At 38.0% G+C, this 21,236-nt stretch overlaps 1 protein-coding gene across 1 annotated transcript; it reads right to left on the bottom strand.

Annotated features, from left to right (window-relative positions):
- Positions 1 to 5,319: 5,319 nt before the first annotated feature.
- LOC121405809 (kinetochore protein spc24-like) lies at positions 5,320 to 17,117 on the bottom strand. Its single transcript, XM_041596765.1, has 6 exons — positions 17,016 to 17,117; positions 11,650 to 11,858; positions 10,353 to 10,494; positions 6,992 to 7,096; positions 6,219 to 6,295; positions 5,320 to 5,848 (listed from the first exon to the last, which is right to left on the bottom strand). Exons 2-6 carry the CDS (start codon positions 11,834 to 11,836, stop codon positions 5,733 to 5,735), a joined length of 627 nt encoding a protein of 208 aa, XP_041452699.1. The 5' UTR covers positions 11,837 to 11,858; positions 17,016 to 17,117; the 3' UTR covers positions 5,320 to 5,732.
- Positions 17,118 to 21,236: the final 4,119 nt, after the last annotated feature.

Genomic DNA, 21,236 nt, shown 5'->3' with positions numbered 1-21,236 from the left:
CTGTGTTGGAATTTATGGGAAGCCAACAAATTTCAAAATTGCATTTACATTACCGGTAAATGTTCCATATATTTTCTTGGCACGTACCTCGTGTTTGAATTATAAAGAGAACTATTTCAGTAATCATTCTCAGTCAGTTATGAATGATTTCAGTGTCAAATGAACTGACAAATTGAACTTAGATTGAGATACCCCTCACAATTGGCTTTCCATAGTTTAAACCACAAATTTAATTTTAAATTAAAGAGTTCAGAATACAAGCCTAAGAGTCTCATGATATTGAGGTATATATAATATAATAAACTGTTTTCTGCTCTCAGATTCATGTATTCTTGAAGCTGTATTTTGTAATGTTCTAGTCGTTATCCCGGAAATTCAAACAAAAACAATCTACCTCAAAATATTGAAAATTTCGTAATGAAAGCAAGTGCAATATGTAGCTACAAGCTGAGAGAGGAGGAAGAGGGAGACTAGAAAGAGATGTATAGACATGGAGATAGATAGATGGATAGAGATAAGATAGATAAATAGAGAGATAGATGGATGGATGGATAGATATTTAGGAGGGTATAGAGAGCTCTAGAGAGATATTAAAGAGATGGATAGATAGAGATACTGTAGAACAGTAGATAGAGGGATTGCGAGAAAAGAGATCAAGTGGGATATACTGAGTTATAAAGTTGGAGAGATAGAAAGATGGAGTGAGAGGAGAGAAATGGGTAGACAGAGAGATACAGATATGTATGGAGAGATATTTTTGACTAAGCTCCTCTGGTGGGTGTTTCATAAAGCTGTTCGTAAGTTAAGAGCAACTTTAAAGCCGACTGGTTATCCTTTCTTGTGGTAAATGGTAAATTCATTGGTGATGGTTTAGCGCGTAAGAAAGGATCACCAGTCGTTCTTAAAGTCGCTCTTAACTTGTGAACAGCTTTATGAAACGGCCCCCTGGTCAGGGTCAGATAACAGATATACTCTCGTGTGCTCGGAATGCTTTTTACATATTACAGGATTTTTCTACCTGAAAAAAAAATACAAAGGATAGATTTCCAAATGAGCATTTTCTCTATCCATCCATCTTTTTCTCTCTCTCCTGTTATCTTCATGTTCATCTCTCTTACTTTCTCTTCCCCTTTTCTTTCCTTTCATTATTCTTTCCCATGTTAATTTGTTTTCTAGTCCATTATTTGGCTCTCGCCTCTGATTTAATATTTCCCTCCTCTCTCTATCCATCTATCTCTCTCTCCTGTTATCTTCATGTTCATCTCTCTTACTTTCTCTTCCCCTTTTCTTTCCTTTCATTATTCTTTCCCATGTTAATTTGTTGTCTAGTTCATTATTTGGCTCTCGCCTCTTATTCAATATTTCCCTCCTCTCTCTATCCATCTATCTCTCTCTCCTGTTACCTTCATGTTCATCTCTCTTACTTTCTCTTCCCCTTTTCTTTCCTTTCATTATTCTTTCCCATGTTAATTTGTTTTCTAGTCCATTATTTGGCTCTCGCCTCTGATTTAATATTTCCCTCCTCTCTCTATCCATCTATCTCTCCTGTTATCTTCATGTTCATCTCTCTTACTTTCTCTTCCCCTTTTCTTTCCTTTCATTTGTTCTTTCTCACCTTACTTTTGTTTTCTAGTCCATGATATGGCTTCCTTTACCCTTCCTTCACCCCACCCCCCTCACCTTCCCCTCCCACACTCAGTTGGAGAAGTCTATCTATACATCAAAATACATGTATTGCAATATATTCACCTAGGTACTGCAAAGATTCCATCTAAGAATGACAGTTATGATTTTTTAATTTTTGTTTTGTGATGTCACTTGCAAGCAGCTTGATCCCCTACCTTATATTACCAGTGTTCCTCCTCTTTAAAGAGTTTGGATGTCATGGTTTTCCATCTTTCTCTGTCCATTGCAATCTCACAGCATTCATTTTTAGATTTTAGCAATAAAACTGCAACACACTTATCTGGCAAATTTTATACACATGTACATGGTATTTTCTTGCCCAATAAGTGTGTTGCAGTAACTGTAGGTAGAGCTCTGCCTGGAAATTCAAACCAAAAAACAATCTAGCTCGAAATATTGAAAATGTCGGAATGAACACGAGTGCAGAATGTAGCTACAAGCTGAGAGTAGGAAGAGGGAGGCTAGAAAGAGATGTATAGGCATGGAGATAGATATATAGATGAATGGAGAGAGAGAGAGATAGATAGATGGATAGAGATAAGATAGATAAATAGAGAGATAGATGGATAGATAGATGGATGGATGGATAGATCCATTGATAGATGGATGGATAGATATTTAGGAGGGTATAGAGAGATCAAGAGAGAGAGCTCTAGAGAGATATTAAAGAGATGGATAGATAGAGATACTGTAGAACAGTAGATAGAGGGATTGCGAGAAAAGAGATCAAGTGGGATATACTGAGTTATAAAGTTGGAGAGATAGAGTGAGAGAGAGGAGAGAAATGGGTAGAGAGAGAGATACAGATATGTATGGAGAGATATTTGTGACTAAGCTCCTCTGGTGGGTGTTTCATAAAGCTGTTCGTAAGTTAAGAGTGACTTTGAGAATGACTGGTTATCCTTTCTTTTGGTAAATTCATTGGTGATGTTTTAGTGCGTAAGAAAGGATCACCAGTCGTTCTTAAAGTTGCTCTTAACTTGCGAAAAGCTTTATGAAACGGCCCCCTGGTCAGGGTCAGATAACAGATATACTCTTGTGTGCTCGGAATGCTTTTTACATACTACGGGATTTTTCTACCTGATCAAAAAATAAAAAGGATAGCTTTCCAAATGAGGATTTTCTCTCTATCCATCCATCTTTATCTCTCTCTCCTGTTATCTTCATGTTCATCTCTCTTACTTTCTCTTCCCCTTTTCTTTCCTTTCATTATTCTTTCCCATGTTAATTTGTTTTCTAGTCCATTATTTGGCTCTCGCCTCTGATTTAATATTTCCCTCCTCTCTCTATCCATCTATCTCTCTCTCCTGTTATCTTCATGTTCATCTCTCTTACTTTCTCTTCCCCTTTTCTTTCCTTTCATTATTCTTTCCCATGTTAATTTGTTTTCTAGTTCATTATTTGGCTCTCGCCTCTTATTCAATATTTCCCTCCTCTCTCTATCCATCTATCTCTCTCTCCTGTTATCTTCATGTTCATCTCTCTTACTTTCTCTTCCCCTTTTCTTTCCTTTCATTATTCTTTCCCATGTTAATTTGTTTTCTAGTTCATTATTTGGCTCTCGCCTCTTATTCAATATTTCCCTCCTCTCTCTATCCATCTATCTCTCTCTCCTGTTATCTTCATGTTCATCTCTCTTACTTTCTCTTCCCCTTTTCTTTCCTTTCATTTATTCTTTCTCACCTTACTTTTGTTTTCTAGTCCATGATATGGCTTCCTTTACCCTTCCTTCACCCCACCCCCCTCACCTTCCCCTCCCACACTCAGTTGGAGGAGAAGTCTATCTATACATCAAAATACATGTATTGCAATATATTCACCTAGGTACTGCAAAGATTCCATCTAAGAATGACAGTTATGATTTTTTAACTTTTGTTTTGTGATGTCACTTGCAAGCAGCTTGATCCCCTACCTTATATTACCAGTGTTCCTCCTCTTTAAAGAGTTTGGATGTCATGGTTTTCCATCTTTCTCTGTCCATTGCAATCTCACAGCATTCATTTTTAGATTTTAGCAATAAAACTGCGACACACTTATCTGGCAAATTTTATACACATGTGCATGGTATTTTCTTGCCCAATAAGTGTGTTGCAGTAACTGTAGGTAGAGCTCTGCCTATAGGTCAACTTGTGAAATAAGTGAAATTGTGATTAGATGAAAACAAGACTGTTAATAAGTTATAGAAAAGGAAGAATTAATACGGTAGGAGGGGTTGACTAATATCTAAACATTTGTAATGAAAACAGGAGTTCTATCAAAGTAATGTACATACATTTCATTCAATATACATGTTTTTATTATAATAAATTCAATATACACTATACAAACTGTACATACATGTAGGGGTAAGGCTCTTAATGTCAAAGCAACTCATTTCTGAATAAATTAATAAGTTCTTCCAAAATATATCAGTTTGTTCCAGTACAATTTTCATTTTCTAATTATATTCAATGCTACCTGATAGCATTGAGACATGGAACAATAATACTAATTATAATATTATCCAGGATAACCACTGCAGTTCTGATAACTGTTCTCCAAGCACTCTGCTACTCTTTAAATTTTGTACAAAATATAATTTCATGTACTTGTATATGTTTGGAGAAAATCCCAACTTTGAGAGGACTACTTTAGGCTGAACATCAAATTGCAGAGCTGTTATGCCATTTATCCGAACAAGCATCTATTTTAAATCAAATCCATTTTTTCAATGCATATTCTGTGTTCTTCAATGATATAAACATTATATTCCATGTTTCACAGTGATAAATACAAAATATAAGATAAAGCCATAATGAATAGAGAAAAATCTTATAAAAACATAAGGTTCTACATGTATATACACTGCACTTCTGCAGATAAAGCTTCCCTTTCACATGCTCAACACTGCCAGGTTTAATCAGTGATACAACACTTGCTCTGGCGACATTTGCTTCGATTTGAATATCTCATAGGGCATAAGGTCAGAGTTAGGATTGTTATATAGTTTTGGGTTCAGAACAATGTACATATAAGGATTAGGGCTTATTTAGTTTAGGAGGTTAACTTCTATTTGGTTTAACATGAAGATTTTCCATCAGAGCAAGTGTCGCCAGAGGAAATTTCATAAAAGCGGTTTAATCAGTATTTCTACTGATGTACGATTTCGGATGATTGGATTTCGCTTTGAAATCCATAATTCATTTTTAGGGGTCTTAAAGCCATGATTTCACTAGACCAGTTTGTATTTTCCATTATCAGATGGTCATTAGTACTCAAATGGCATGATGGTTTGATATTTAATGAGACAAGCACCAACTTCGATGTCATAATTATTCATATATACTCTTTTAAATTGTGCTTTTTATTTAGATCAACTTGAAAGCAACAACACGTCCATTAGATACTGGTATTGAATAGTCGGCCGAGTACATTGTAATAGCAACATGCTAATGATACATTCAACATAGATGCAAAAGATCAACCTAATGAAAAGTTCATTGATGTGTTTTTCTAGTCACCTTGGGCCCGTAACACAATGATCGTAGCACATTTTTCTATGATTGATTCCATTGACTACAATGTACAATCAATCGTAAAAATCAGGCGTATGATTCATTGCTAACCTTTGTGTTACAGGCCCCTGGGGTCCATTTCATAAAACTTGACATAGCAACAAATTTGCAATAACAGTTAAAAGCTACTGAAATCCTTCATTCTGATTGGCTGTTAGAAAATTTGTTGCAGAAATCATGAATTTGTTATTATAACATGTATTATGAAATGGGACCCCGGTCTATACGAACCCAGGCTGGTCTATTCATTTTCTAAATGCCGCTATGTCAGGCAGGCTTACATAATAACTTACTTGGAAATTTGCCAATGCTACGTGGAAAAGAGGGAAGGTCATTTAAGAAAACTTGCCCATGACAGAACTCAGAGCTGGTCTATTGTGTTTACCATGAATTCTGTGAAGTCTTTGTTCTTCCCAAATACCGTAAAGTTTTTCTTTTCTTCCATATCCCAGAATGGGGGACTTCACTCTATAATCTCCCCCCATCAAGTAATCATTTTGCTTCCATCGCTGCTTCGACCAGGTCCCACAGGTAATTTGTGGTGAAGAATTTGGAGTGTTGTTTGCGATCTAGGGAGAACGGTCTCACGTCCTTTGAAGTGCTCACATCTGATTTCAGGAAAGTAATCGTCAAGGAAGTTCAATATTTTACAGTAAAAACTCAAAGCCTGTCAAAACTTGAAAGCTCAATGATTGTTACACCTCACTGATTATTCAACCTTTGAAAAATATTATTCTGATAATTATCATTATTATCATCAGTATCACCACCTCCAATAGCATCATCATCATTATCGTCATCATTATCATCGCCATTATCGCCATCATCATCATAGTCATCATCATTATCATCACCATCATCATCATTAACATCATCATCATAGTCATCATCATCACCACCACCACCATCATCATCACTATCATGATCATAGTCATCATCATCATTCTAATCCTCATCGTTATCAATGATAAAGGATACATCCTTTGATTTCATCTGGTTTGCAGTCATAATCCCACTTGATGCCGGTGATGCAGCTATACAAGCTCACATTATATCTGAAACAATCAAATAAAGAGAAATTAAGTAATCATGTGAAAGTGGATCTGGCAGGCTTGTTTTACTTTATAATATACAGAGAATGCAGAGCTATACAATACCTACCATGCTTACTGCATGTAATCATATAATAATAATAATGATATATAGCATCTATAAGGTGCCAATTATCTAGTTGCCTATTCAATGGCGCACTATATTACCCCAGCTTTAGCTCCAGCTGCTAAAGGCACTTGGTACATTCATTGAATTAATCCTACAGAGTACCCAGTCACCTAACCTGGGTTGAGTGCAGTACAATGTGGGTAAATTTCTCGCTGAAGAAAAACACGCCACGACTGGGATTCAAACCCACGTCCCTCTGATTGAAAGACGGGAGTCGTTACCACTAGACCACGTTGCCCTCACTGTAAAATTTGAAAATAGCCTTAAAAACTGACATACTGTTCAAGCTTTTGGACAAGCAATCATTGGAGTAAAATCACATGAATGAACAGAAAGCTAGATCGAAAAAATATATATTAGAACAAAAAACCGACGAACAATCTCCTTCTGGCAGCACAGAATGGGGTCAGTAACATGAATATATGCTACCTGGAGCAGTCCGCAGTTGAGTGAAATACCTGACTACCTTAGACCTAGATGAACAGTATTGTTCTGCGCATGCTTGGTTTTGTTTCATTCTGTACATTTACCTTGTTTTAGGAAGAACTTGCGTCGTATCTTCTTTAACCACCTCTCGCTTCTGACTCAACTGTTCCTGCCTGGCATGCATCTGATCACATTCTTCTTTCAATGCTGTGAGATAAGAACCTTGCAATTAAGGACCAATATATTCGGATGTTACATAGTGCTTAAAACATCACAACAATGTCTCTAGAAGTTATTATCCTGATCATCGGATCCTGGTGGGTGTTTCATAAAGCTCTTTGTAAGATAAAAGCGACTTTAAGAATGAATGGTGATCCTTCCTTTTGGTAAATGGTACACCCCTGGCGATGATTAAGTACGTAAGAAAGGTTCACCAGTCCTTCTTAAAGTCACTCTTAACTTACGAACAGCTTTATGAAACAGCCCCCTTGCCTGCCAACATAACAATGCATGCATTTCCTCCGCTCCCTTGGGAGCATTCCAACAGGAATATCCAAGCTCAATTGCTAAGCATCAAAACAGAGTGCCAACTGCCACTTCTTCTTCACCCACTTTATCTACTTCCCCTTTGTTCTCAATCCACAACCAACATCACGGGTCATGTGGTCCAGTGGTTAGAGCATTGGACTCATAATCGCAAGGTTGTGAGTTTAAATCCCAACTCTGCCATTGCCTCCACTTTGATAAAAATGCCCGAGAGTGATATCTGTCGTCTATAACGTCAGCCACTATGACTGATTAACCTAGACGTAAAATGTTTCATAGGTAATTGGTTATATACCAGCTTGGCGTCTACCTGTATCAGCAAAAATGCTGTCCTGCCGAGTTCCTACGGGAGTTACCACAAACAGAAACAAACAGAAACAGAAACATACATGTATCCTGGGGCGTTGATTGCGCAATCACCGCGAAAATTTGCAGGAGTGTAGAGCTTGATGTAAATTGCAAGACTGCATAGTAAAACTTGCTTATATTTCATTATCAATTATGCAAATAAGCATATGAAATTTACCCTCCTTTGTTTTTTGTGTAGGTTTTTGCGTTTAACTCAATTTATATAGTAAAGTAAAAAGTCAGCGAGTGGCGCAGTGCAAAAAAATTTGCGCAGCGGCGTAGTGGCGAAATTTGCTGAGGGGGGGGTTCAAATTGACCACGTCCCCCAGTTTAATAAGGGTTAATCTTCGTTCATTAAATGTACATACTGTTTGGTCTAATTACCATTTAGCCCATTTGCGATCCACTTACAGGCTATACCCATTGGCCGGTATTCTGAAGTCAGGTTTCATTTAATAGACCATGACAGTCTGTAATAAAATTATGGGAAGCCAAAAATGTTAAAATTTTGCTTACATTGTATGTTCCTTATGTTTACTGTGCTTTTTCCTGATTCTTTAATGCTGAACACTTTTATCTACTTATACTTCCTAGACCATTTAGAATAATTTGAGAGTCAAATGAGCTGAACTATGATATCTCTACTGTAAGTGATTTACGTAACAATTGGCTATCCATACTTAAACTACAACTTTAAACCTTAGTTAAACCCGACTTCAGAATACGGGCCATTGTGTCTAATATCAACCTGGGTCATGTTGCATAAAAATTACTATCATATCAACTTTTCCATCTAATGGTAACTTTCCTGAAATGCTTGATTCTGATTGGCTGGCTGGATAGCATTGTAACCATGGCAGTTACCAGTGGATGGCAAAGTATATTCAATAATACTACTTTTATGCAACAGGGCCCTGCTGGTCTATCGCCACTCAGTCTAGATATGATTGGGTGATCTGGGGTGGTATTCTGAGATCCATTTTATCTCAGATAAAATAAAATATTTTATCTCTGTTAAAATCAGTGAGATAAAATACCCTTAAAATCTCCCCGAATTGGTATTCTGAGAACCATTTCATCTTCATTTTATCTCTGTAAGACACACCTATTTTTTAATCAATATCCAATCAGAAACGCGCTTTTATAGCTCTCTCATATCACTCAACCAATTAAAATCCATTCCACCAGGAGGTGTGGCAAAGGGGTGAGATTGCGTCAATTTATTGACTTCAAATACGTTTGCACTATACGCTCGCGCGTCTTTACGGAGATTTCTTTTTACCAAAAGGACAATACTCTCATCTTTTTTCGAAGTCTTTATCGCATCTTTTCAAGCATCATTTCAAAGACAATATTAGTCAAGAAAAGTCTTATGAAATACTCTCTGATTGTACAGGAACAATGTTAAGGTGTTATTCTCAATAAATATATAATTTTTCTTCATTTTCATGTCACCATTTGGGGTTAATACACCTAGGAATATTGGTGAAATCAACGTCGCAGAGATGAAGTAGCCTCTACCCTCTTTTAAGTTTATTTTATTTTTTTCTTCAAAGTAACATGGGCGCAAGCACATCATCTGCGTTGCAATGGCCAGATACGTGATGGGTATGTGTACGCAGGCATTGTTCTGTTGCGTATCATCTGTCGATACGCAAGATAAAATTTATACGCAAGATAAAATCTAAAATTTTATCTGAGAGATAAAATCTCATCTCAGAATACCAATTTCATTTTAAGAGATAAAATAAAATATTTTAAAGATAAAATGACCTCAGAATACCACCCCTGTTTTTTAAAATCAAATTTCCACTTGACAAAGTGAACAATAATAGGTAGACACAGTGAAAATTAGACCATACCGAGTCTTGACATCGGACTGGATGACAGTTAGAGCAAGTTAATACTAGACCAAGTTACGGGTGGATTCAAAGTACTTAGACCATTGATAGTAACTGATAGTAGTCATGGATATCATCTCCTATGCTTTACTATTATACTCCACCGAATATATTGTTTGGATACAAAGAAAAGCGAAATGATGTTTTGAATATATTATTTTAATAAAAAAACAATTCATTTTTTCAGATACAAAAGTCAATTAAAACATATTATTTAGATGAATGTTACATTTATGATATGAATGGGAAGAGTTTAAATTGTGAATTGAGTATGTAGAAGCCTTTGCGTGTACAATTCATACAACTACTTTACTTTTGTAAACATGAAAGTTTTCTCTTGTTCTAAATAAAATTGCCCATTGGGCCACAAATATATAAAAAAAAAATTGAAAGTAATTGAATGATAGTAGACCAAGTGGCCTTAGCTGTGATGGAGTGAGACGATCTAAGATTTAGACCATCTTATTGTATACAGACCAAGGTCCCATCTTACAAAGAGTTATGATTGCTCCAATCAACTCAAATATGTGGAAATCCATCGCTGTCCTCATTTTCCTACAGGACATTTGCACAACACCATTTGCATGCAAACAGAGAGGAGCCCACTGAATCGTCAGGACAAAAGGAAGGAATAGTGTGTTCAGTTGAACATTGAAGAGTAAAAGGATATTGGCATTGTTGCTTGGCATCTTCAGACGTCTGTAGAGCTTTCTGATGCTGCGTCTTTAGATGGTTGATCTCTTCTCCTAGAGCGTCTGTGGATCTATCATTAGCTATCGCAGACTCCATGCTCTCCTTCATCGACATGTAAGCTGAAGTGAATCAGGAAAGAGTGGAATATTTATCAATTAGTCAAGCTTGCAGTATTGCATAGGGTAAATTCACATATATATTTGCTATAGTAATAGCAAAACTCTATCTAGAATCGACATTATTGATGTCAGTGTCAACTCTTTGAAATTTCCAAGCACAACCATCATCATCCATTTTTCTCAAAGGCATCACAGCTATCTGATCACCATCACCTCAAAGGGTTTAAATTGTTAAGGGCTGCAAAGTAAAACTTCAAAGAATATATGAAATTAGGCTTTGCGCTTACCAATCATCAATGTTTTTTCTCACAAGCGTCACAACTATCATCAGCAGCAGCACCATCATCACTGTCATGATCGTCATCATTACCACCACCACCATCACCATATACATAATCATCATCATCATCATCATCATCACCATCATCATCATCAGCATCATCACGCCCATCATCATCATTAAAGGGGAATGAAACCTTTGGAACAAATAGGCTTGTGTAGAAACAGAAAAATCAAAGAATAAGAATAAAGAAAGTTTGAGAAAAATCGGACAAATAATGAGAAAGTTATGAGCATTTGAATATTGCAATCACTAATGCTATGGAGATCCTCCCATTGGCAATGCGACAAGGATGTGTGATGTCACTGATGAACAACTTTCCCTTTGGTGGACTATAAAATACCCTCAAAATGTCTCTTTTTGCTTTTTCTTACGATGATACAAACTCTTTATCCATTATGTATTCTTAAAAAATATGTATTACATGCCCTCATGTAGAAAGAACACATGATCTATGGATAGATGTGATAAAAGAGGCAATTCAAGTGAAATATATACTAAAGTAATGGGGAGAGTTGTTCATCAGTGACATCACACATCTTTGTCGCATTGCCAATTTGCTATCTCCATAGCAATAGTGATCGCAATATTCAAATGCTCATAACTTTCTCATTATTTGTCCGATTTTTCTCAAACTTTTGTTGATCTGTTTCTTTGATTTTTCTGTTTTCACACAAGCTATCTTGTTCCAATGGCTTCATTCTCCTTTAACATCATCATCATCATCATCACCACAACCACCATCAACACCACTATCCTCCTCCTCATCATCAGATCAGCATCATCCCCCACTCTCACAATCGCCATCCCCTCACCTTTGAGCACATCCTTGATGGAGGACCTGTTGATTTCCTCCTGCCTTGCCGCTTCCTGGACCAGAATACTGAACTCCTTGATGCTGCTGACCTCGTCTTGCCCGGTCAGGATACTGTGGATGTCACCCATGGCCGTCTCCAACTGCCCCTGGAGGAGGTAGTCCACAATTCCGTCTATGGATGGCATCTTCGCTAAGTCAAAACTACACCTAGATCCAATATATAGCAGAATCAAAGTGGTGAACACCCTACTCTTTGACGAATAGTGTATTGGTTTTAACGTGCATAGGTTGTGACTCTCCTACACACGAGACCAACATTTTCCAACTGCATTTACACCTGCACTGAATACAGTGGTGAGGCACGCTAACACACACACTTTTTGTTATGAATTCTTGTTTGAAAATGAAATCGATTAAGTAGAAATGTCGGAAATGAAATTGTAAATGTATGATCCCATTTTTTACTTTAGCCTTTAGGAAAGTAACGTTAGAAATCTTGGGGCGAAAGTTCAGGTTTTTTGGCGGTACAGGCAGATTAATAATAGGATGGAATCCCTAGCTTCGTGGAGATTAAGCACACTTTTTTTACTCTCTCGAAGCCTCCAGCCAGGACCTGGCTAGGCATGCATGCCACCACTCATTCTATGTCTGAACAAAACCTGACAAGGTTATGATATATAAGTTTTTGAGCGCTCTGGTGATTGGTGAATTCAAAAATTATCCCCAACTGCCCAAGACAGTTGATCATGTTGATAATGAAAAATTCTTCTTCTTCTTCTTCTGTGTAGTCTGCTTCCTTCAATCCTGAAGATTCTTGCAGAAATTGGTGAGGTGTGTGTCACAAGGATAAAGTGCATGTGCCAAATATATACATGGTGCAAGTAAAAACAGGTATTGATCTAGCTGTTGTTGCCTTTCGTCAGTTGCAGACGAAAGGCTTCGGTTGATGGTGCTGTCACAACATTTACTGGGAGAGTGTTCCACATCTTGATGGTTCTGGGGAAGAAGGAGCATTGATGTTGTTGGGTCCTTGATTGAGGCATCAGATATCCTTGAGTGTGAACAGCTCTTGTTGATCTGGTACATTTGGTGATGTATGCATCAGAGTTGAATGGGACAAGCTCGTTGTGGATCTTGTAGAACATCACAAGGCGAGAGATTTCCCGTCGTTGTTGAAGGGATGTCCATCCTAGCTCCTGCAGCATCGATGACACACTTGATGTGTTGTGATATCGATTCAGTGTGAATCTAGCTGCTCTGCGTTGGATCATTTCAAGCTTGTAGATGTTCTTGGAGGTTGATGGATCCCAGACAGTAGATGCATATTCCACCAAAGGTCTGACGAGTGATTGGTATGCTGTAGCTTTCAACTTGGGAGAGTTTACTCGCAGGTTTCTTCGTAGGAAGGCAAGGGTGTTGTTAGCCTTTTGACAAACATTGCTGATGTGACTGTTCCACTTCAGGTCTGATGTGATAGTGACACCAAGATATTTTGTTGCTTCTACAGGAGTAAGGATAGCATCTTTGAGTTTATACTGGTGTACAATCCTGTTTCGCTTCCTGGTGACTGTGATGACTTCACACTTATTGGTGTTCAATTCCATCATCCACTTACTGGTCCACTCACATAGTCTGTTGAGGTCTTGTTGTAACTGGTCAGCATCAGCATCTGACTGAACTGTGAGGTAGATGATAGCATCATCAGCAAACAGTCGAACTCTTGACTTGAGTTGATCAGGCAGGTCATTGATGTAGTAGAGAAAGAGACAGGGGCCGAGGACAGAGCCCTGTGGCACGCCTGAAGTTACGTCGACTTGAGATGAACTACGACCATCCAGGAGCACCTGCTGTTTCCTGTTATGAAGAAAGTTAGCAATCCAGCGGTTGTTATGTCCTCTAACTCCATAGAACTCAAGTTTTCGGAGAAGGCGCTGGTGACCGACCTTGTCAAAAGCCTTGCTAAAGTCCAGCACTAAGATGTCTGTCTGCTTTCCACCTTGAAGGTTGTTGGTCAGATCGCTTACCAGTCCTAACAATTGTAGCTCACATGACCTGTGTTGTCTAAAGCCATGCTGAAGAGGGTACAAAATATCCTGGTGGTTTCCATGCTTCATGATGTTACTTGCAAGGATATGCTCCATCAACTTACATGCGATGCAAGTTAGTGAGATGGGTCTGTAGTTGCTTGGTTCCGCTCTATCTCCCTTCTTGTAGACAGGCACTACGTTGGCATTTCTCCAGTCCTCTGGTATCTCCCCGGTGCTATAGGACTTCCTGAAGATATCCCTCAGGGACGGTGCGATAATACCTGATAGCTCCTTGAGTACTCGAGGAGTGATGCCATCAGGACCGGGTGCTTTCCTTGGCTTCAGGTTGTCAAGCAGTTTCTTGATACCATTCGTTGTGATGATGACATCTGGCATGGTTTCATAAGGCGAAGAAGGGGGAAGCAAGTCAGGAGGCACTGGAGTCTCTTCAGTGAATACTGATTGGAATTGATGGTTGAGTGCATTGGCCTTATCAGTGGGGTCAGTAAGCTTCTTTCCAGCTGATTTAAGATGGGAAATTCCTCCACTGTCACTTCGGTTGAACTTAATGAAGCTCCAAAATCGTTTCATGGCCATGAATTGATTGTCTTCATCATCAGATCCATCAAAGATAGACTCAAGATATTTCCAGTATTCTTTCCTGATCTCTGACTGGATGATCTTCTTAAGACTGTTACTATACTCTTCAAGGTTATATGGAAGAAGTCCTCTGGATTTCAAGATGTTTTTACATTTCTTGACAACCCTACTCCTTTTCTTGATGAGCTTTCTAATTCTTGCAGTCACCCAAGGTAGGTTGGCTCTGGGCTTCAACATTGCATGAGGAATGTGTGCCTCTATACCATTCTTGATTCCTGCTTGAAATATGTCCCACAATTCACTAGTGGAGGCTCCCTCGAGCTTGGATGATATTTCATCAGCTACTTTCGACATGCTGTCCTTGAACCCTTCCCAGTCTGCTTTGCTGTAGACTGGAACCTTTCTAGGCATTTGATGTCTTCTTGATGGTTTCATGTCAAAGGTGAGCAGAGGACAGTCATGATCCGATATGCCAGGAAGAACACACACGTTGAAGGCAAGGGTGGGATTGTTGGTGAGGAACAAGTCCAGAGTGTGATGCCGTCTTGTAGGTTCTTCTACGAGTTGGGTAAGGCCATGATCATCCAACATTTCCCCAAACTTATGATGAAGAGCAGGATGGCTGCACGCTTTCACTGTCTGGCTTGTCCAGTCCCAGCCTGGAAGGTTAAAGTCGCCCCCGATGACAACAAGCTGACTTGAATTCAATCTTGACAGTGATTGTTCAAGCGCAAGCAGGCTGGTTTCATCACCTTCGTGTGGTTTGTAGTATGATGCAATATGAAGCGTCCTGGATCCAGCCATCTCAAGCTTGCACCATACAATCTCGCAGTTTGTCTCCAGTTCTTCGACTCTGCTAGAAATCAAATCTTTCTTGGCTGCGATAAAAACACCTCCATGGGCATCGCCTGGTCTGTCCCTCCGATAGATGTCATATATTTCAGTTTGGAAAATTTCATTATTTAGAATGTTATTTGAAAGCCACGACTCTGTACCTAGGATGACATCTGGGTCATGTTTTGCGATGAAGACTTGAAATGACAGTTTCTTGGCCCAAAGGCTTTGACAGTTGACATTAAGTATTCGTAGCTGGCGTCCCTTTGCTTTTGTAGCCTTTCGAAGTGGTGCCATATTGGGTCTGGTTGGAGATGAGGCACGACGTGGCAAGTCAAAGCTTTCGTCCAGTGATAAAGAGGTAGACGATTCAATACCATCATGATCCAGGGAGCTGTAGGCATTTTCTTCACTGATATCAGCCAGTCCTGAGACAGAGAGGTTGGATCTGCTTATGTTGTGGATACCGCAATGATTACATATCCAGACCACTGAGCTGTTTCCAAAAGTATTGTACTCCGTGGAGTTAAGTCCTATACACTCAGAGTGGAACCACAGTTCACATGGTCCTTCACATTGTACACCCTTTGACTTCCAAGTCACTGCCTTGTGACATAGGCCACATGGAAATTTGGGCTTCCTGGGCATGACCAATATCAGATTATCATTACAAAGTCAAAAATAGCTGGCTGAACAGTAGGCTTGTTCTTATCGAGAGATTTAATTTAATTATTTACCACAAGCCATAAAGCATTAACATACTGACAAACCCGCTAATAATGCTTCAAGCATGCATCGTAGATATGAAATTGTGATCATCAATATGATGGGCAAGAGAAGGGCAAGAGTCCAATACAGAAGACTAAACAGAATAACATGTAGATGTAGCCTTCAGTTTTCAGCCACCAATAGCAATCAATACATGAATGAAGTTAAGATAAATGTCACTCAGCAGCTATTTTCCAACAAGTACAGAAGGGCTTTGTTTCTCACATCAAAATGCCCTGAAAGCTACAGAAAAATTGGCACATAAAAACCTGGTATCTCGATCTGGTTTTTCTCTAGATGAACAATGACTTGTGCTTCATCTCATAGATAGGCTGAAGTCCTTCCAAGCCAGCAGTGTGTCAGCTAAAACTCTGTTATGAGTTGATCATCAGACACTCAAAAGCAGTACATGGGACTGTACTACATATACCATAAATCATGCCTTCAATCCTTGATTCCAATATTGATCCTCAAAGTTCCTTTTCATGCAGAAATTCTCTCCAAATAGCAATTATGTGACAGATAATGACATCCTACACTTGATTCCTGAAATTGGATTCCTGAATATTGATTAGGATGTGGAAGATATTTGTAGATTTTGAGAGGAGAATTTTAGATACCCCTTACCTCATTGACACACACACACACCTTTTTAATATCAAAATTAATTGCAACTCAACTGTACGGAAATTATAGTAGCTTAATCTTAATAGGCTTAGTCTATTTTCATTTTGGGTCACAAAAGTGATATTTACTGACTTTTTGAAATTGTGACTGTGTGCTGTGTACAGCATTGGCATACCATAGACATAGTCCTACCTGTAAATTCCCCACAGGCAGGATGGTAATGAACCCTGGGTGGCATGCCACTGCCACTGCACTGGCCACTTAACGACAGATTTCAACACCGCCCCGCACGGGAATGAATACGTGGGACTGTAATTTAATGACAGTCTTAAAAAAAAGTCTTCCGACGTTGTCGATAGGCCGGAAAATATCCCTCCCTAATATCAAAATTGTGTTAAGATTTACAATGAAAATCGAGTGAGAATCGACTTCTAAACTATAGCATTTCAGCTACAAAGAATGTGGTTAAAAAGCACAACGAACAGATAGTCTAATTTTGTTTACTTACCAATAAATTTTTAATTTTAAATTTCAACTAGCCCGCCTTGAACCTGAAATTTACGCTCATTTCTGGGCCTCGCCGCGCCGAAATACAGTAGCAAAAATAAGACAATCAGAATTTCTAAGAGCGATTTTTTTCGTTATAGGCCTAGATGTCACGGGAAAGAGGAGGAATGTATGGAAATCATGAATGGAAAAGATGTGTTGTAAATCTAAGTTTGTACATATATTAATATAATATCTTCAATCCCATGAACAAACATCTCACAATATGATTTCGGAAGTAAACGAGGGCGCTCAAGTTAATGGATATACTCTGTGCAAATCTAGACCATTTTACTTCTTTATGAAGAGGTGTATACACAGAATATTGTATAATAATTGCATGTGGAGCGTTGTGGCCCAGTGGATTAGTCTTCGGACTTTGAAATAGAGGGTCGTGGGTTCGAATCCCAGCCATGGCGCAATTTCCTTCAGCAAGAAACTGATCCACAATGTGCTGCACCGCCCAGGTGAGGTAAATGGGTACCGGTAGGAAGTAATTCCTTAAGAAGCTGTGTGCGCTACGAACGCCTAGCTTAGCCGGAGCGCCTTGAGCACCTAACAAGGTGGATAATATGTGCGCAATATGAATATCCTGTATTAATCCGAATATCATGTAAGTTTATAAGTCATAAGATAAAATATCCTACGTCATGAATCTTCGAAACGGTTCTTCAACAAGTGCCGTTAATCGCTGATGTGGTTTAGATGTTGTTTGAAGACCCCACTGGAAACAAGCTTCGACCTTTCATGGGTCATCCTGTGCAAGCCTGTTGTTTTAATGCTGTATATATGTTATGGTGGCTTGCCAAATAAAATCAATCAATCAATCGAAGGTGCCTTTAAACTTTTAAACACTCATCATAATGATCTAGAAGCAAATTATTACATCTGCCAAATTACCAATGTCTTGCTAACTACTAAATACGTTTTTATATTAATAAACCGTGGTGTTAACCGGTGTACATAGAGGATCACACCAATTCTTTTACATCGGTGTTAAATTGGTGGTGTTAGTTTTACACTATAGGTGTTATTACAACACCTTTGGTTGTTACATTTACACTCTTTGGTGTTATGTTCAATCTCTAGGGTGTAACACCTCAGGGTGTGGTCCTCTATTAGCACCAATTGGTGTAAATTTTAACACCACAGTTTTTACAGTGTAGATTTAAGTAAAGTGCACGTTTGATACTTTGGATCATAATATTTTGTTGTCTAAATTAAAAATTTATGGTATTCATGGTAATTTGTTATCCTTATTGTCTAATCGCTTTCGGTTTCTTGATTTCTATAACCAAAAAAATAGGCATTATAAGTTGTTTGATGCGGAGTGCCCCGGGTTCCAGGGTCTACCCCCCCCAAAAAAAAAAAATTCATAAAGGATCTGGCATTCTACGATTCAATCGTCAAAACATATCCCGAGTTTCTGTGGTTAAATTTCTTGGCGTGGATATAAACTGACCTAGCATGAGCATATTGATGCCGTGTGCAATAGCATCGCAAAATGTGTGGGTGTTCTTAAAAGGCTTAAACATTTTCCTCGGTCTATTTTTATTCAATGACTTTAACAATACTAAACTACTGTTATATTACATAGGCTTGTGAGAATAATTATTTTAGATCAAAATTATTCATACTTCAAACAAAAAAAGAAAGAAAATTCGATTCATTTGTAATGCCCCCTTACAAAGTCCACTCATCTCCACTTTTTTCAGTTGAATAGGTTGAATGAATATGACACAAATACTTTCAAAATTGACAATTTTATGTTTCTGTGTTATAGCACTATATATACTTTCTAAATTTTCCCACAGTAATATATACTTTTCATGATTATGATACTCTTACTGCCATAAATTCTCATATACCAAAGATTAGAACTAATGTTGCAAAAAAAATTCAATTCATTTTAAACGTCCCACTGTCGGGAAATAAAGTTAAGAAATATCTCTTCTTCTAATAGTTAAAAAAAAATCAAGACCCTGTCTTTTGATTTTGCATGATTTTGATTGGTTACTTCGTATTAAATCCAATCTCTGTCTACGAGGACGCGTCCTGGGCTGGTTTTGACTCTCGCCTTTTAAACAGATGGTCGTGGGTTCGAAACCTAGCCATATCGTGTTTTTCTTCAGCAAGATATGTATCCACATCGTGCTGCACTCAACCCAGGTGAGCTACTGAATGAGTACCCAGGAGGATTTATATATATATATAATATACATATGCATTTGTAGAGGTGTTGTGGCTCAGGGGATAGGTCTTCGGACTTTGAACCACAAGGTCCGGTGTTCAAATCCCACCGCAGCACTAACGTCCTTTGGCAAGGCGTTTATCTACATCTACGTCCTTTGGCAAGGCGGCTATCTACATTTGCCACTCTAAACACCGGTGTAGGAAATGGGTACCCGGAAGGAAGGAATTCCTTGAATGCTCGTTGCGCCCGATCAGGGTAGCCGTGCTAAAGCCGGGGCAATAGTATGCAGCGCTTAGAAACATTTGTATAAAGCGCTACATAAATGTTGCATATTATTATTATTATACATTTATATATATAATATTTTTGCTTTAACCTATGTACAAAGGGAACGGTCGGCGTATTTCCCACGGGATTTTCCATAACATTGATATACTTGCATGATGCTGCCTCAAGTTTGATGGACCATCTTTTTTCCCCTTACTTTATCGTTGTTATATGATTATTTCAAATTTTCATTCTGGAATACCAAAATAAAAACAATATACATCTAATAACAACGGCTTCGTTCCGTTTGCAAGCAGGATATGTTTGCTTCAATATCCCCAAGATTATATGGCACAAACTCAAACAAAAATCTCGTCAAGCAATAATATAATTATGCATGCTATATGCTGATTACGTTATCGTGGATATATTTTAAAAAATACCATGCAGATGGAAATATGAGGAAGTTGAGGAGACGCTGAAAGTGATATATTGATAATATTATTCCTCTTTTAGAAATGTAGGTTTATTGGAAATGAGATCCTTCTAGTTTTGTGCGACAAATGACAGACGTAATCATGGACGTAGTTTGGAAATACAAGACTCGCGTGATGACGATTGGGTACAGCATTAGAGAGGGGGGTGCACGTTAGAAAATTTATCCTTATAATAAAAGAATTCCTGCAGCAGAGTCTGGAGAACAGCTGCAATCTTACCAAATTGTGTAATCTCACTGGAAATTGGTATTTGCGGTGTTTGGAACCTTACAAATTTCTTTTAAGAAAACACCTTTTCCCTTTTTAAGCATACCTGTTCTGTTATAAAATTGCAGAAAAATTCTTGTTTTATGAATTTACAGAATGATATTGTTATTGTTTTCTGCAAAACCTTATTTTTTGTAAAATCGGGGGGGGGGGGGTAACAGTGTATGGGAAGAGGGAGCCAATGAAGAGAACTAGAAAGAAAAGAGAAAGAAAGGAAGAAAGAAATGAAGAAAGAAAGATAGAAAGAAAGCAAGAAATAAATAAAGAAAGAAAGGAAGAAAGAAAGAAGGAAGGAAAGAAAGAATAAAAGAAAGACAGAAAGGAAAGGGAATTGATGAAAAATATAAAAAAGAAAATGAAAACAAGGAAAAAACGAAAGGAGAAAATGAGAAGTAAAAGAAAAAAAAAGAAGAGAAGAGAAAGAAAAATTAAAGAAAAGCAGGGAAGGAAAAAAATGGGAAACACAGGGATATTAAAGAAGGAAAGGAAAACAAAGGGAGAAGGGGGGAATAAAGAATAATGAACAAGGAAGAGAACCCCCCTGTACTTCTTTATTTTCCTTTCTCTTATCTTCTCTTTTTACCTCCCCCTTTACTTCCCATTTTCTCCTTTCGTTTTTTCCTTGTTTTCATTTTCTTTTTTATATTTTTCATTAATTCCCTTTCCTTTCTGTCTTTCTTTCTTTCACTCATTCATTCTTTCTTTCTTCCTTTCTTTCTTTCTTTCTATCTTCCTTTCTTCCTTCCTTCCTTCGTTCTTTCTTTCTTTCTTTCTTTCCTTCTTTCTTTCTTTCTTTCTTTCTTTCTTTCCTTCCTTCTTTCTTTCTTTCTTTCTTTCTTTCTTTCCTCCTTCCTTGTTCCATTTGCTTCTTTGTCTCTTTCATTTTTTTGTTTTTTTTCAGAGGGTTCCCAATGAATCCACTTACTGCATCTCAACCCTTGTCATAATAATAATATAT

The sequence above is a fragment of the Lytechinus variegatus genome, chromosome 19, assembly GCF_018143015.1.
Source record: "Lytechinus variegatus isolate NC3 chromosome 19, Lvar_3.0, whole genome shotgun sequence".
NCBI classification, from domain to species: domain Eukaryota; kingdom Metazoa; phylum Echinodermata; class Echinoidea; order Temnopleuroida; family Toxopneustidae; genus Lytechinus; species Lytechinus variegatus.
This window is presented reverse-complemented; position numbering and strand designations above follow the sequence as displayed.

Excerpts from the sequence above, each read along its gene's own strand:
- LOC121405809 (XM_041596765.1), bottom strand. The coding sequence starts at position 11,836 with ATGCCATCCATAGACGGAATTGTGGACTACCTCCTCCAGGGGCAGTTG. Across the intron at positions 7,097-10,352 it reads GATGCCAAGCAACAATGCCA|AGCATTGAAAGAAGAATGTG; the intron begins ATATCCTTTTAC and ends TTCTTATCTCAC. Across the intron at positions 6,296-6,991 it reads CAAGTTCTTCCTAAAACAAG|ATATAATGTGAGCTTGTATA; the intron begins GTAAATGTACAG and ends TGATTGTTTCAG.